Source organism: Cyanistes caeruleus, chromosome 4, assembly GCF_971803275.1.
Source record: "Cyanistes caeruleus chromosome 4, bCyaCae1.hap1.1, whole genome shotgun sequence".
NCBI lineage: Eukaryota > Metazoa > Chordata > Aves > Passeriformes > Paridae > Cyanistes > Cyanistes caeruleus.
Window position 1 is genome coordinate 21,966,931 of NC_141704.1, and position 14,575 is coordinate 21,981,505.

At 36.2% G+C, this 14,575-nt stretch overlaps 1 protein-coding gene across 8 annotated transcripts in view; it reads left to right on the forward strand.

Moving 5' to 3' along the window:
• The window catches only part of CADPS2 (calcium dependent secretion activator 2), a 283,784-nt gene that overhangs the window by 172,874 nt on the left and 96,335 nt on the right, over nt 1–14,575 (forward strand). For all 8 annotated transcript variants that reach the window (XM_086886988.1, XM_086886989.1, XM_086886992.1 and 5 more), the window contains exons 9-11: nt 3,271–3,337; nt 9,053–9,161; nt 10,284–10,487. In XM_086886988.1, coding sequence (XP_086743114.1) covers nt 3,271–3,337; nt 9,053–9,161; nt 10,284–10,487 — 380 coding nt within the window. The remainder of the gene's footprint in view (nt 1–3,270; nt 3,338–9,052; nt 9,162–10,283; nt 10,488–14,575) is intronic.

Here is a 14,575-nt window from a genome sequence, read left to right on the forward strand (position 1 = left end):
GCAGCTCTGTGAGTTTGTGACTGTGACATTCTGTTCTGGTTGCAGTTCTGGCCTTTACCTGAGACTCATGAAAAGTTATGCAATTGCCCATCTTAAAAATAAGACATTCTTCAATTTAGCTCTAAGACTTATCTCACTTCTTAATCTGGTAACATATTAATTTTCTGCTCCAGTTGGGAAACCCAAGTGTCATTTAATTGTGAAAACTGGCTAGTGTAGATTTTCTGTTCCAGACATCAGGTGCAGTTTCTACAGATCCTAGATATTACTGTGTCTACATATAGGATGGTTCTTGAAGATTCTTAGGTACTTTGCTTCCTTTCCCCCCCCTGCCCCCCAATAGAAAATTAATGAGAAGGAGAGGCTCAAAGAAGACTCTAGAAGCCTAGGTGGGTCCTTCCACCTAAAAATGTTAGACTTTTGAGTAAAAATTAATCTCTTTATCTTTCAGGAGCAGAGACAGTTAAGATGATCACAGGATTTACCCCTTGTAAATGGCTGAAACTTTGTACATTAGGAAAAAACTGGTAGCATTAGAGATGGCACTGGAAGAGGGATTAATAACCTATTATAACTGTTGGTTCATAGTGATTTGTAAAACCAGACAGCATAAGTCTTCTCTTTGCATTTCTGTACTAAATCCCAGCTTTGTGTCATGAGTATTATTTTCCTTGTTACCTGGTATTATGTAAGATCTGTGAATATTAAAGTTAGGTACTTAATATTCCACTCTTTTGTTTCCCAAGGAATCTCTTATTTAACACCTTAGTTGGAAGTGATTTATGGGAGGAATAAAAGTGCACATTGCTATTTCATTTCTTTTGTGTGCTTTATTATTTTATACTTTCGGATTTACTGTATCTTATATCCTTTCTACCTGTACTGCAGAACTATAGGTGGTATATCTTACATGAACAGTAATTTAAAAGGCAGCCAAGTAATATAAAAACATCACCTTTTCTCTGATAACTAATGTTCTTTTAAGACCTCTTTTAAAGACCTTTTTTTTTTAAAAGCACATTTCTGCAGCATGATCAGTTAATAATGAGAACAAATTAGCATAGAGTTTCTAAGATTGGGTTATTCATTTTCTGATATGCAAGAGGCAAGAAACCTTTGTTAATCTATGGCTTCTTTACAGTCGTTTAAGACATGCCAAGAAGGTGGGAACATGGTCAGGATGTCTTTGAACTGTAGCTTTGGGGGACTGTGTATTTTCAACTGTGTTTCAAAATACAGTTTCAAAATGGGGCAGTTGCCTTCTGACATATATCTGAATAAAAAACCTTCTGACATAAAAAACCTTCATGGTACTCCAGGGAATGCAGGGGGATGCAGTGGCAGAATCACCATGAAGAACAGGGCAGTTTTAGGACTGAGAAAGACCAAAGGCCAACTGTGACTTTTTACTTTCCTCCCTCAGGTCATTAAACTTCGAGGCTGTGTGAAATTTGTAATTTTATTTCCCCTCCACCCTCTGACAATAGTAGAGCTTAGCGTGGCAATAGCAATGTGTTCTGGGGAAAGCCAGTGCTCTGAAACATGTATGAAAAGGAAAACAGTTTGTATTTTGTGGGAGAATGTGTGACCATAAGTCTGTGAGGTAAATGCTTCCTTAGTTGCAAATTATTATAAATTTGAAAACAAACCCTAGTAGGTCTTTTTTTGTACTCTTTCTGACATAACCCTTACTCCTTTCTTTTCACTGAACTTAAAATAGTCCCAGAATTAAGAAGTTAAAAAGACTGTGGCAAGATCTGGACTATACAAAGAAGGCCACATCAAGCAGTAATTGTGTACACAAAGCCAGTATTTTTCGATCTCATATGAAGGAAAAACAGAGTAACCAAGTAAGGCAGACCTTCAATGCTGGTGTAGCAGAAATTGAAGAAGGACAAACACTGGTGTCATAATAAAAAGGGAGTCACTACCTAACCTGACAAACAGCAATTAATAAGCAGTATGCTGAACATTTATTTTAGACATAAATTTGTCCTTTGTGATGCCCAGTGTGGGAAAAAACATTTTTGAGAGTACACCCAGGAGAGGTATAAAAAGGTTTTGCCTTCATCTTGCTTACTCATTTCACAAAAGATGTTGGTTCATTGCTCTGTTTTCTGACCGAAGTGCAAACTAGCGGGCAGCGGAGCCGCAGGAGTGAGCAGAGGGCAGCAGACCATATTCCCTTACCAGAGAGGTCCATGTTCATCTGTCAGTCATCTGACCAACCATCTCCCATCCTAGTTATTGTAGCTACGTCAAAGTGCATGTGCCAGCATCCTCTGCAGAGTGCCCTGTGAAGCCAGCATTCATTGGTCTGAGCAAATTGCTCTGCCTTTGACCAGCTGTCCTTGACAGAAGCTGGCCAGCCAGAAGGGGCATCTCATAGGTAATATTTTGCTCTCCTGACAGGTTTTAAGCAGCAGAGCCTTACCACTTGTGGGCTCTTGTTTACAATCTCACAGCTTATCCTTTTCTTCTTGCTGTCTTTGTTAACAACAGTGTAACACGACCACAGTGACAGAAAAAATGTCACTATAATGCCGGGAAACTCACTGGGTAATGAGTGCTCTCTCTACCACCAAACAGTATCAGCATCTGTGGTTTTCTCATCTCACTGGTTGGTACTCCTGATTATGTCCTCTGATTCAAGGCCTGGAAATTGCTAAAGTGACAAGGAGTTTTTGTAATCTAAGAGCCTTTATAGTGAAGTGCTTCTGTTTGGGAAATTAGATTCTACTTTACTCTGAAAAAAAAATTTAATCTTGTATGTCTGCTGAAATTGTGTTATATGAGCATTTTATCACACTGTCTCTGGGACTGACTTCTCACAGACTAAATAAACACTATCAAATCTGTGGAAACCAAGCAATAAAAACTTAGAACTAAAAACTTAGGAAGAAATAAACATAAAAAGAATAAAAACTGTTGGGAACATCAACTTTTCTACCATTTAGTATTTCTGTGTAGTCAAAAGTGTTCCACTTTAAGGTACTTTTTCTATTTTTCAGATAAAATTGGTGAAATAAAAAGTGGTAAGCAGGTTAATCTTTGCAGACATGTTTCTGATTTTTGTCTTGAGTGAAAAGGAATGTCTCTTTACATTTTTATGATACGAGTAAATAGAAAAAAAATAATTTTTTATATATGACAACACTGAAGAAACAGCTCAGTAGACAGAGTAAATTAAGACATAGGTTTGTTTTTGGTCCTCCTAATGTCATGCTTCTTAGTAATGGAAAACCACTCCCTTTATTATTTTCTTTGCAGGTACTTGTATGCTCTAGGACAGAAGGTTTGGAAGCGATGGAAAAAACGCTACTTTGTCCTTGTTCAGGTTAGTAGTTAGCCATGAAATGTCAATAAAATAATTCTTGGTCTATAAATTATGTATGATTTCTGGAGTAGTTTGTAAATCAGTATCTCCAGGCAACATATGCAGTGCTACTCCAAGCTTCTTGCAGCACGGAGACATCCAGCTTATTTTTCTTTTTTAACTTATATACCTAATAAACAGAAATGTTACCAAGTTTTGCACATATATAAATGGGTCCTTACACTGAGCAATGTTTCAACTGAAACCTAGAAGTTTCTGAATGAAATTTTTGTGACCTTGCAATAGTCTGTTGATGGCTTTTTACCAGCACTCAATTAAAAATAAAGTAATTTTTCACAAAATGGATTGTACTTACTGTTTAATTTATTCCATCTCAACAAATATTTCCTGCTTTTGAAATTAAAACAATAATACTTACATTAATAACTTTTTCTGTTTTTTTTTTTAAATCAGGCTATTTTTTTATTCCTTGCAATATTCAATTGTTATATATATAATTGTTATAGAAAATATAGTGTAGTTGTTGTTTTTGGCCAAAAAAAAAAAAAAGTGCTAGGTTAATATTTTACAACTTTTTGTCCAATCACAGAATTGTTAGTATTTTCACATGCTAGTGAATGGTGTTATTGACTTGAGATAAATAGAATTGTAGATTTTGAGTGGTCAAAACAGAGAAATCAATGATTTTAGGAAGCCTTTGGAAAAAAGTAATTGTCTTCTGTTGGTGTTTGTCTTCAGATTACATTTTATGTTCTTCATGTTAAGTTCAGAGAATGTTGTTCTGTCTCCTTTGTTTTACTGACAGAAAACTCTTAAAGTCTGAGTCTCCATAACTATCATACAAAGGTTAAAACCTGTTAATGAGGCTTTTCTAAGAAGAAAAATTTCTCAAACTACTTTATAGAAAGCCTGATTATCACTCTGTCAGTCACACTTACCTGGTCTTCTCCTACTCCTAAGTGATTAAAGTCAGTAAAAAAATATGAACAAGTTCTTTAGAATGTTAAAAGCCAAGAGTATTTGAAGGAGATCCTGTAAAGTCTACAGAATTCATTTGGGTTCTGATTTTACTGAGGTCCTTTGTGAAGAGATGAGGACATTTTGTGACTACTAATATTTGTTGGGAAGATCTCTAAGTAGGATAGCTGTTAAGGCATGGCTGTGAACAGAAAATAATTTCAAGTTGCAAAGGAAAACAGAAAGACTACATGCTCACTTGTCCTTCATGCTTTTCTTTAATGCTCATCCTACTTGTCACTCCTTTCACAGAAAGAATGAACTTGTTCTTTTCTTCTAAGCCACAGGTGTCATCTGATACATAAATTATACATCTAAGAGACACATAGTGTTCATGTGTGTGCAATATGGAACCATCATCTGGGAGACCTGTTTATTCCAGTCAAGTTAATTTTAACTATTTTCTACTCTCTATGCTGAAGTTGAAATACTTGAGGAGAATATTACAGGAATTTTCCTACTGTGATGGGATTTAGTCATCTATTTCATTTCAAAACAGCTATCAGTTCGATAAAGCTATATAAAAAATACAGTGTTAAATCAATATTTACTGTCCAGACAGCTCTGGCTCATTTATATAGTCCTGCTGTGATACATTCAATTGCAATAAGCTGAAGCCAATAGATGTGAAATAAGCATTCAGTAATGAACCAGTCTGTTGTATTGATATATTATTGACATATTGACAAGACTTCCTCTATAGATTAACTTTTAGTTTACAGTAGTAGAATATCAAGGACATGAAATTCAGTGCCAGAACAGAGGCTACCAGTATGGTTTACACACACTTTGAAAATTTAACTCAGTTGTGACATTAGATGAATAATGTTGATTTTTTCAGAGTGTGATGTGAGTAATGTGCACCTTCATTATTGCTGCACCTATTACAAGTTGTTAGTGGTTTCTGAAAGAACAGCTCAGTGTTACAGAAAGGTTACAGTATCTGGAAATTTTAACCTCTTCATTTTATTTGATTTTTATCCTTTAGTATCCAGTCACTTCTCTAAAAGGTTATTAATTTAAAACCAGGAAAAGACAGAGACGTAACACGGTTGGTAAAAAGCCTCAGCTGGACCTGATGTGTTTTACTTAATTTACTGTCTAGTATGTTCCTCCAGTAATTGGAATGCTGATCCACTTCTGTCATTTTAATTTCACCTGGTCAAATGTTTGAAAAGTCAGTCTTTTGTTTCATGGATAATTTTTTTCGAAACACACAAACCACGCAGGCTAATTCTTGCTGCTGAACTCCTGAAGCGGACTGCCCAGTGATGGCCTGTAGCAGACACCACAGAATCAGCTGCCAGGTGTCAGTAGCATTTCCTCCCAGCACATTAAAGGGTCTTTGTGCCCTGTGGGGACATTCCTCAAAAGTCACAATCACTTTTCTATACCTGTCCATCATAAATGCATAGGCTGTTGGGTTTCCCCCTTGTTACAAAACAGGTAATACAGCTGGAAGTCAGGTGTTTGGACATCTGGAAAATAACAAAATTCAAGTAAATGCAGTTGTAGGAAGAGGATTGCCTTTTATTCTGTGAAGATTACCATTCAAGAGGACAAACTGGTTTTGTTTCTCTCTGAGAATGTGTTGTACAGAGTCCTGACTTTTTGAGTACTCATTAGTTTAGGAAGTATTTATGCTAATTTGCTGAATTCTCAAGCAAAGCTCCATTTACTACTAATAATACACTTAAACCCAGTCATGGATCTAGATTAAAAAGTGTTGTTTCAGACTGTGCTGGTGGTTCTCTTTGTAGTAAGTAAGAGCAGCCACTGACGACCATAAAGAAAAAGGTTGAAGAGACTTCAAGTGTAAATAAACGAGGCAAGTTCTGTATTTCTTTATTTTGTTGAGACTTTTTTTCCCAAAAAAACTTTTCTGAAATTTTTTCTGTTTCTTTGATGAAGAAACTTCAAAATGACTCATTTTCAACAAGTGAGATGAAAGTCAAAAGATCAACAAAACAGTCAATCAAAAGATCAACAAAAAGGTGAAGTCAGCAATCATGACTGATTGTTCCTTTAAAATAAGAGAATGCATTTGCAATATGTTCAATGAAATAAAATCAGCATCATTACAATGCCTGTCTTTTATAGTGGTAAGGATAAAAATGAATAAAGATGCATAACCCAGATCTTGCACAAGTTTATCTTCAAAAACATTCAGTGGTTGAAGAAATCTGAAAAATATGGGCATCCTATGCACTTCCATGATTAGTGTTTGTTAGCTTCCCTTTTGATGGTTCAGACTGCCTATACAGTGTGGTTATGTGGAATTGTTGACATGAAAATGTGAGAGATGAATCTGGGTCCTTGCCAGCTTATTTCATTCAACCAAATGGAATAAATTGAAAAATGTTCTTACTACAATGCCAAGTATCAAAAATTTAAATTGTAGATTCAGTTTACAAAGAAAAGAAAAGGAGGAAGCTCTCATTGAATATTATGCTAACTGCAAAGAATTTAGAGTTGTGTGACTAGCCAGCAGCTCCCTCCATGCTTGTCCTTGTGGGCAGGTATGGCTGTGGGACAATAAGCAGGCACCAAGCAGTGGCAGAGGTGATGCTGCTGCCAGGCCTAGAGCAGAGGGCATGGCTAAGGATGAGCCCCATGCCAGGGTCCCCTCCCACAGGAGACCACCAGTCCCAGCTGTCTCTCCACAGCCCAGACTCCCATTTCAATCTCCTGGGGCCATCATCATCCCCAGCCCCACAAATGCCACAGCAGGGCTGGTCTCCAATTCCCCACATCCCAGTCCTTGGCCTGTGCCCAGGGCTGGGGCTGCTTGCCCTGCTCCTAACTGGACCCTGTCTGCAAGGCCCTTCCCATCAGCCCAGGGATACCTTAAAATATTTAAACCAAAATATAGTTAATTTCTAAAATATACTATGAATGAAAGCAAAACTGTGGGCTCAAGATACAAATAGTGAGGTGAAACTCTTCTACGCCTGTCATGCTGGAGGATGGGCTGGCTGCTTGTAGTAGTAGTCCCTTTCTGGGCTAAAAATCTGAATTTTGGGGTAGACTAGATTGATTTTTGTGTTTATGTATATTTAATGTGGTCTTGGTGTGCCCATTTAAGCAAATGTACCAAATCTGATGTGGAAAGCTGACACTCAGTTTCAGTTGCCTGACAGTGTCTCTCAAATTCTTATCTCCTGTAAAACTGTCTTTGCTTAACTAAAGAAATAATTAAAACTAGAAGAGCTATGTTTAGTTTCTCTCCCTAGACTCCTGCTGTGGTTCTGGAAACATCAGTTTAGCATTTGAGGCTCGATGGCCATTTTACAGAGAGAGCTGTTGCACCTGTTCCTTTTCCTTGTACAGGCTGTGCCAGGGGATGTTCAGTCACCATGCACTGCATACACATAGATAGCATAGTCCTGTTTCAAAAAAGCCCCAGTACATAAAATAATGAAATATTTTTTGAGCATTATCCAGATAATTATCACAATTCCATCCTTTTTTCCAAAAAGCATTAATCTTTTACAAAGAGTAAAGGTTCGGCACTAACAAATATATGAATGAAGCTGAAGTCAGCTGTCCACATTTTACTTCAAAAAACATCATTTCTGAAGTTGTAGCCAAAACAATAAATTTAGGTAAGTCAGCTGAGAAGTCAGCAGTTGAAGTAAAAATTATCTATTATATATAAGATGAGCTCCTTACCTATCTAATCCTAACATAATTTTACAGATAGTTTAAAAAAAGTCTGTTGGCCAGGTATCCTACAGTCCTTGGAGATGAGAGTTTCAGAGGTCCATATACATTCAGCTCCTTTTAGTTTCAAGTGTTCACAGATTCACATGCTCTTTCTTCTGGTCATTTTCTATAATGCTCTTCATGTGAAGCTGGAATAACCTTGGTTTTGTTTCAGTGATTGCTCTTCCCCTCCCAGATATTACATTTCTTTCTTTATCATTATCTTTCCAGTCAGCTTTTCCTCGCCTATCCTTACCATTTTCTATTCTGTCTACAGAGTCAAAAAACACCTGGAGACAGATTCTCTTCTTATTGCTTTTTAAGTTTTTTGATAATTGCACTTGATGACAAGTAACTAATGTTGTCCATGCCAGCTGCAAGCAGCTTGGCCTACACCATACATTATCCAGTGAGCCAAGCAGTGCAGGGCTGGGTCAGAACACAGATGTAAAAGGTACAGAAATTAGACTATAAAACCAAACTGAAGGTTCTGATGCTTGCCATCATTAGCTAGAATTGGCCAGATGATACGTTCCTTTTTCCAGTTTCATGGTAATTGTGTCACTCCTTCTGCAAACAGCACCATTATACATAAAAGTTCTTGTTTTCTGAGTTTCTTGGAATACAATTATTTTTTTCCTCTTACAATATACTGATTAATTTGGTCAGTACCACAATAATAAATATCTTCCCTACCAAAATCTAAATGGCTTTTCTTCATTTTTTCATAAAGCACCAGCCTAAAATGTATTTCAGGAAACTGCAGAGAGAGGTGCTTATGGTTTGTTTTGTTTGGAGTTTTTTTCCTTAATTTTGACAGAATGGGGAAAGCAGGAGAAATTTTACACTGTAAATACTTCTGGGAAAGGGAAAAGAAAAAGTTAAACTAGCTTTCATTTGGTCAGTGTAAATGAAAGATAATTTAAACCATGGTACATTTGTTATACAGCTCTGAAATGCAATTCAGTAATTATGAAGTCCTTTCTTTTTCAGGTTAGCCAATACACATTTGCAATGTGCAGTTACAGAGAAAAGAAGTCTGAGCCTCAGGAACTGATGCAGCTAGAAGGATACACTGTGGATTACACAGCTCCTCACACAGGTACTTTTCATGATTTTGAAGCAGGATACTGAACCACAATGTATTTGTGTAAAATAACTGTTTCAATTTGCTCATTTTCATCTAGCAGCAAAAACTCCCAAGGTTCTTTGTTCACTAGGACATTCTGATGTGAAAAATCACGTTTTTAGAAAGAAGCTTGTTGTAAGACTAATGAAAAATAAACTTCACACTAAAGTTTCCTGAAGCATTGTAAGACCACATATAATACAAGGAAAAGTCTAGTAAGTCTTCCCCCTTCCTTTTTTTGATGGTGGTGGCATGTGGCAGTATACTGTGAAGTATATTCATAAATAATTTAGAAACAAAGACAAATTATGCCAATGCCTGTAAAAGACAAGTTACTCATAGTAATCAAAAATAAATTCGGAGATACAGAAAAATCTCCGCAAGTTAGTATTAAAATGGAAGAGGGAAATCACATGCAGAGAAAAACAATTCTACCTATGCAGTGGAGGGTTACAAAATCAGGAGACTTCTGAGACATTAAAGATTGATCTTTGAAAATGTTGTGTCAATGTTTAGAATAATTGAGAAGGCAAACAGTGCTCAGAAGGCATTTGGAAAACCGAAACAATTCTGTCATAAAGAAATCCTCAGCACAGCCACGTTGACTGTTGTGTTCTGTTCTGGTTACGTGCTCTCAGAATGAAACACTGCAATCAGGGAAAAGGACTAAGGAAGAGCAGCACTGATAAAGGATATGGAGCTGTCTCTGTTCAATAAGAGATAAAGATGACAGGGATTTCCAGCTGGTAACATATTCTTCAGGAAGGAGAATGCGTTAAAAAAATGCAAAATAGCATTTGGCAGAGAGAAGATTAATAAGAAATAAGTTGGAGCTGAATTTAAAGTGGAGTCATGTAAATATTTTATCCTGTGATTTCTATATTTATTCTACTCACGTTACTTCTGTGTATTCCCATTTGATCATTATAGCTCTCAATATATCTTATTTCTTTGTCATAAATACCCATAAAATGTTTTAACACACCACTCCACACACACACATACTCCAAGTAAAACCAATAATGTAATAAACATGGATGGTGATTTAGAAGTAACTTGCATTGATCAAGATTACCTTCTTATTTGCTGTTTCAGGTCTTCAGGGTGGTCGAATGTTTTTCAATGCTGTTAAAGAAGGCGATACTGTGATATTTGCCAGTGATGATGAGCAGGATAGAATACTCTGGGTTCAAGCCATGTACAGAGCCACAGGTCAATCTTACAAGCCTGTTCCTGCAAGTCAAGCTCAGAAGATGAATCTTAAAGGAGGCAATGCCAACACAGATATATCCCCACTTTGTAAGTTGGCTTTTCTTTCCTTTTGTGGTTCTGGTTTTGGTTTTAGATGGTAAAATATGTAGCAGCTCCCTCAATGAAGCTTAATTAAGCAGAACTTATTCACTAGGCAAATGTGTCTATCAGTTCATTGTTAGCCAGAAGCTCTTTAACTCAGATTATTATAAACAACAAGGGAAATCCTGACTTGCAGGTCATTATTTTTGTTATAATCCATGAAAATACAGCAATTAGCTTCATATTCCTTACAATTGACCTATATATTACCATGGAGATGGTATTTGGTTTGCATTTTATTTTTCATTAGCCAGCCAGTGTAGTGTTGAATAGAAAAGCATTAATCTATTCTCAGAATTTTTATAGATTTAGGTCAGCTTTATCATACATTGTATGTATTAGTTACCAAAAAATTGCTATGCAGACAGTACATTGTGAGTTGAAAGGCAATTGATGGGCTCCTGGATTCTTTTTGCCACATAGTGTAATATTAAATTGCATATAAAAAATTCTTAAATTATTCAGGTTTGAATTTCTCTGAAGAAAGCTGATAAGAAGTCAAAGTAGATAGCATATATTAAACATATTTAAATCTTCATATTATCTCTTTGAAAGTATTCTGTCGTGTAGCTATCTGCACAAAGGAAGCACATTTAATTTATTTAATTTTTTTTTTATTATTTTTTTTATGTTGTGGCTGAGTGCAATCCAAGAAGTTTTTGTAGTAGCCATCAAATTTCTGGAATATTATATGATTATTATACAATAATCCTTCTTCATTGTAATATAACCATACATGCATAGGGGTAGAAGGGAGACATAAATTTTAGACTAAACTTGGTTTGGTGTCTGAAATCTGTAGCAGGTTGACCCAAACCCATTCTCCTCTCTCAGTCCGGCTGACACTCAATCTCACGACCTTCTATTCATCCTGTAATCTTATATCAATTTGCTTTTAGAGAACAGTAAAATGTGCTTGCTAAACTTAGTAATATTTATCTAAAATCCTGAGGAGCTCTCAATGTCATTGAGCTTTTCAATGTTAAAATCATTGAAAAAAGTTTAACCTCACAAAAGCACTGACATCTGTTTTTCATCTGAAACAATTTGGAAGGGAATTAATCTGAAACACTTTGTGTAGTAATCTTTCATTATGGGGCCATTAAGGTGAAGTAGGATGGAAGTAATGTTGCAAAAGCAAAGGTGGGGCAACAGCCAGGAAGTGATTCTGCTCAGCTCCTCCCAATTCCCTGGATTCGTGCTGGGTGGTGGGAGTTCACTGTGTCACTAACGTCCCTGCTTCATGTGCATCAATTAGAAAGTACAAAAGTGACCTCTGACAGCAGGAGCCAAGGACTTGCAACTGGTTTTGGGCACCGTGTTTACCTGGCAGTAAAAGCAACTAAAAAACTCTGACCACAGGGCAATGAAAATTATAGAAATAAAAAGGTACAAAAAGCAGTCACAAGTTTGGATATACTGAAATTGTGTTTTCAAAGATAAAATTACTGATAGTGTTAAAGAATTAAACAGAAGGATTGTCACATTTTGATATTATTTTAGACGTTATTTTAAAGGGACCACAGTTCTTAGGTGGAAGCCATAGAAAAAGTAAGGGTTATTTTAAAGATGTTTTAAGGGAAGCTCAAAAGCCTAAAATATATATTTTTCTGTCATGCTTATGTATCTACTTACACAGTCTCATACAACTGAACTGTATATAAATCAAAAATCCATGTTTACAGTTATTATTTTCCTTTGGGTTTAATATACTTCAATGTTGATATTTTGTAATAATTCACAAAATAATTCATAATTTATAATAATTGATAAATTTCTTTGCAATAGAGTAACTTGTGTAATTTAATTTAATGTGATATTTAGAACCATTGTTTGACTGATTTCTATAATACCCCAGGTCTCTCTACATGAGAAATTTTTTTTTATTTCATCTTTTGCACTTGAGGTAAAAATGGGCATAATCAAATTAATCACTTTTTAAGAAACTTCAAGAACTGGGGTTTTCAGATATAACCTTACATAATTTTCAAGAATCCTACTTCCTTTAAACATATACTGTGCTGAATTTCTTGAGGCATAGTTTTACTTCTAAAAACACTCTATAGCTGACCTTTTGTCACATTTAAATGGATTCAGTTTCATGAGCAGTTCATTTTCTTTTCCCCTAGAAAAATGTCTGCATGAAGCTAAGTGTCTTTTATTTCTAATCAAGATATAACACCATGTACTTGAGAGCTGGCATATATTTGAAATGAAATTAATTTCCAATTTTTTCTTCTTTACTATGGTACATTTTTAGTATTGGGAAATACAGTTTTGACCAGATAATTTGTTAATTACTATTTTTATGATTTTTATTTTCCTATTAATGCATAATTTAAGTATTTCCAGCCAATAGAAGATCACATTATTTTAGTTTCTGCAGTATATTATGCAATGCCATCCCCATGTACAGAAATCAGAAAACAAGCTTGGGCTTTGGGAAACAACTGTCAGTTAATGGCATTCAAACCTTAAAAGTCTGTCCCCATTTTCTTTATCCTCTAAGATGACAAATCAACTCACCCTTGATAAAATGTTCAAAAAGAATTTTCAATAACTTGGAGAAAATGAAATATCTTTAAACTTCAGGATGTAGAAAAAAGTCAACTTGAGGAGAAATATTTCAATGTTTTTCTGTATTGTGTTTATAAAATACCTTCTTTCATCCTGAAATTTTCTTGTTATGAAAAGCATCTGAAAGTGTTATTTAACAGAATCAAACTACTGTTGTACCTGTCCAACTTCTAAAATGTATACTAGTCCTTTTTTTCATCTCTAAGTAACTTGGTATTGCAGTTTTGTGGTATTGGGTGACTCCAAAACAAAAGTGAGGACAGGCTAATATAAGCAATGATCAAGAAAAGGAGGCTGACCTTCAGTTCCACTGTTCTGCATAAACACGTTGAATGAAAGAACGAAGTCTTTAAGGATTCATGATTGTAGAATAGCCAGAAGTTTCCCAAGGACATTAATGTTTCAGGGAAAGCACCAATGAAAAATAGATTAATTTGAATCACATAAAGGTTCAGGAAGTGATCCCTTTCTTAATGAGCAGTGTATTAGGAGATATATTCATGCAATTGAAAAGGCTGCTGGAGTGCCTGGCACTGCTAATAACTGTTCATAACACAGGAGTTAAAAGCAGCATATGAGGGGATTGTCATACCTTAATGAAGAAACACAAAGCCAAACATCATTCTGAACCCACACCCTCATGAGTTCAGACACAATCTCTTTCAATTAATTACATTTTTAGAAACAAACAAATAAAAGACATTTTTTCATTTGACATCGTTTTCTTGGCAGGTTTTGCAGCTTTGTCTTTTGCACTAAAGCACCATTCCCTTTTGCCAATTGGAAGAGTGGAGGAACTCCACCCTCCCTGCATGTTTCCCCATTCCCTTTTAATGTCCATTTCCTGCTGGCCTCCAACGATCCCTGTCCCCCTTTTAGAAAGAAAATGTTTACACCAGCCTCCACCACCTTAGGCAGACAGAAAGTCATCTGTGTGCTCTCTTCTGTACTAGTCAGGAGCATGTAAAAACTATCTACAATCCGCTTCAAATCTGCCCTTCAACAAAGTGCTGGCAATCAGTCCGTGTGGTATCCTCAGCCCGACAGTCAGGCCGTGTGGGCCAGCTGCTTTCTCGTTCTCTGCCACTTTCTCTGAAGAAGTTATTTCATGGCCTGGTACCTAAATTATAAAGTTCTGGGGTCACAGATTGGCTCTTTGGCCTGTGTAGCACTTTGGAGTCCTGGTCAATGATCAGAAGTCAAAATGTTCCCAATGTAAGCTGTCACCATCTGTCTGGAGTGGCACTTGAAGGAATGTAATGCATGTCTTACCACTGTCTTTTCCAAACAGTTCCAGCCCCTTCTGGAACAGAGTCATAGTTCTTACCCTGCTAGTCCTAGTCTTTTAAATCTTTTTAATCCCTACAATATTAGATTGCTTGCCTCTACTGTCTCTTCTTTCCAGCCTGCCTGAGCTAGTTCAAATTGCTTTCACGACACTTAAAATCAAGCAGAGA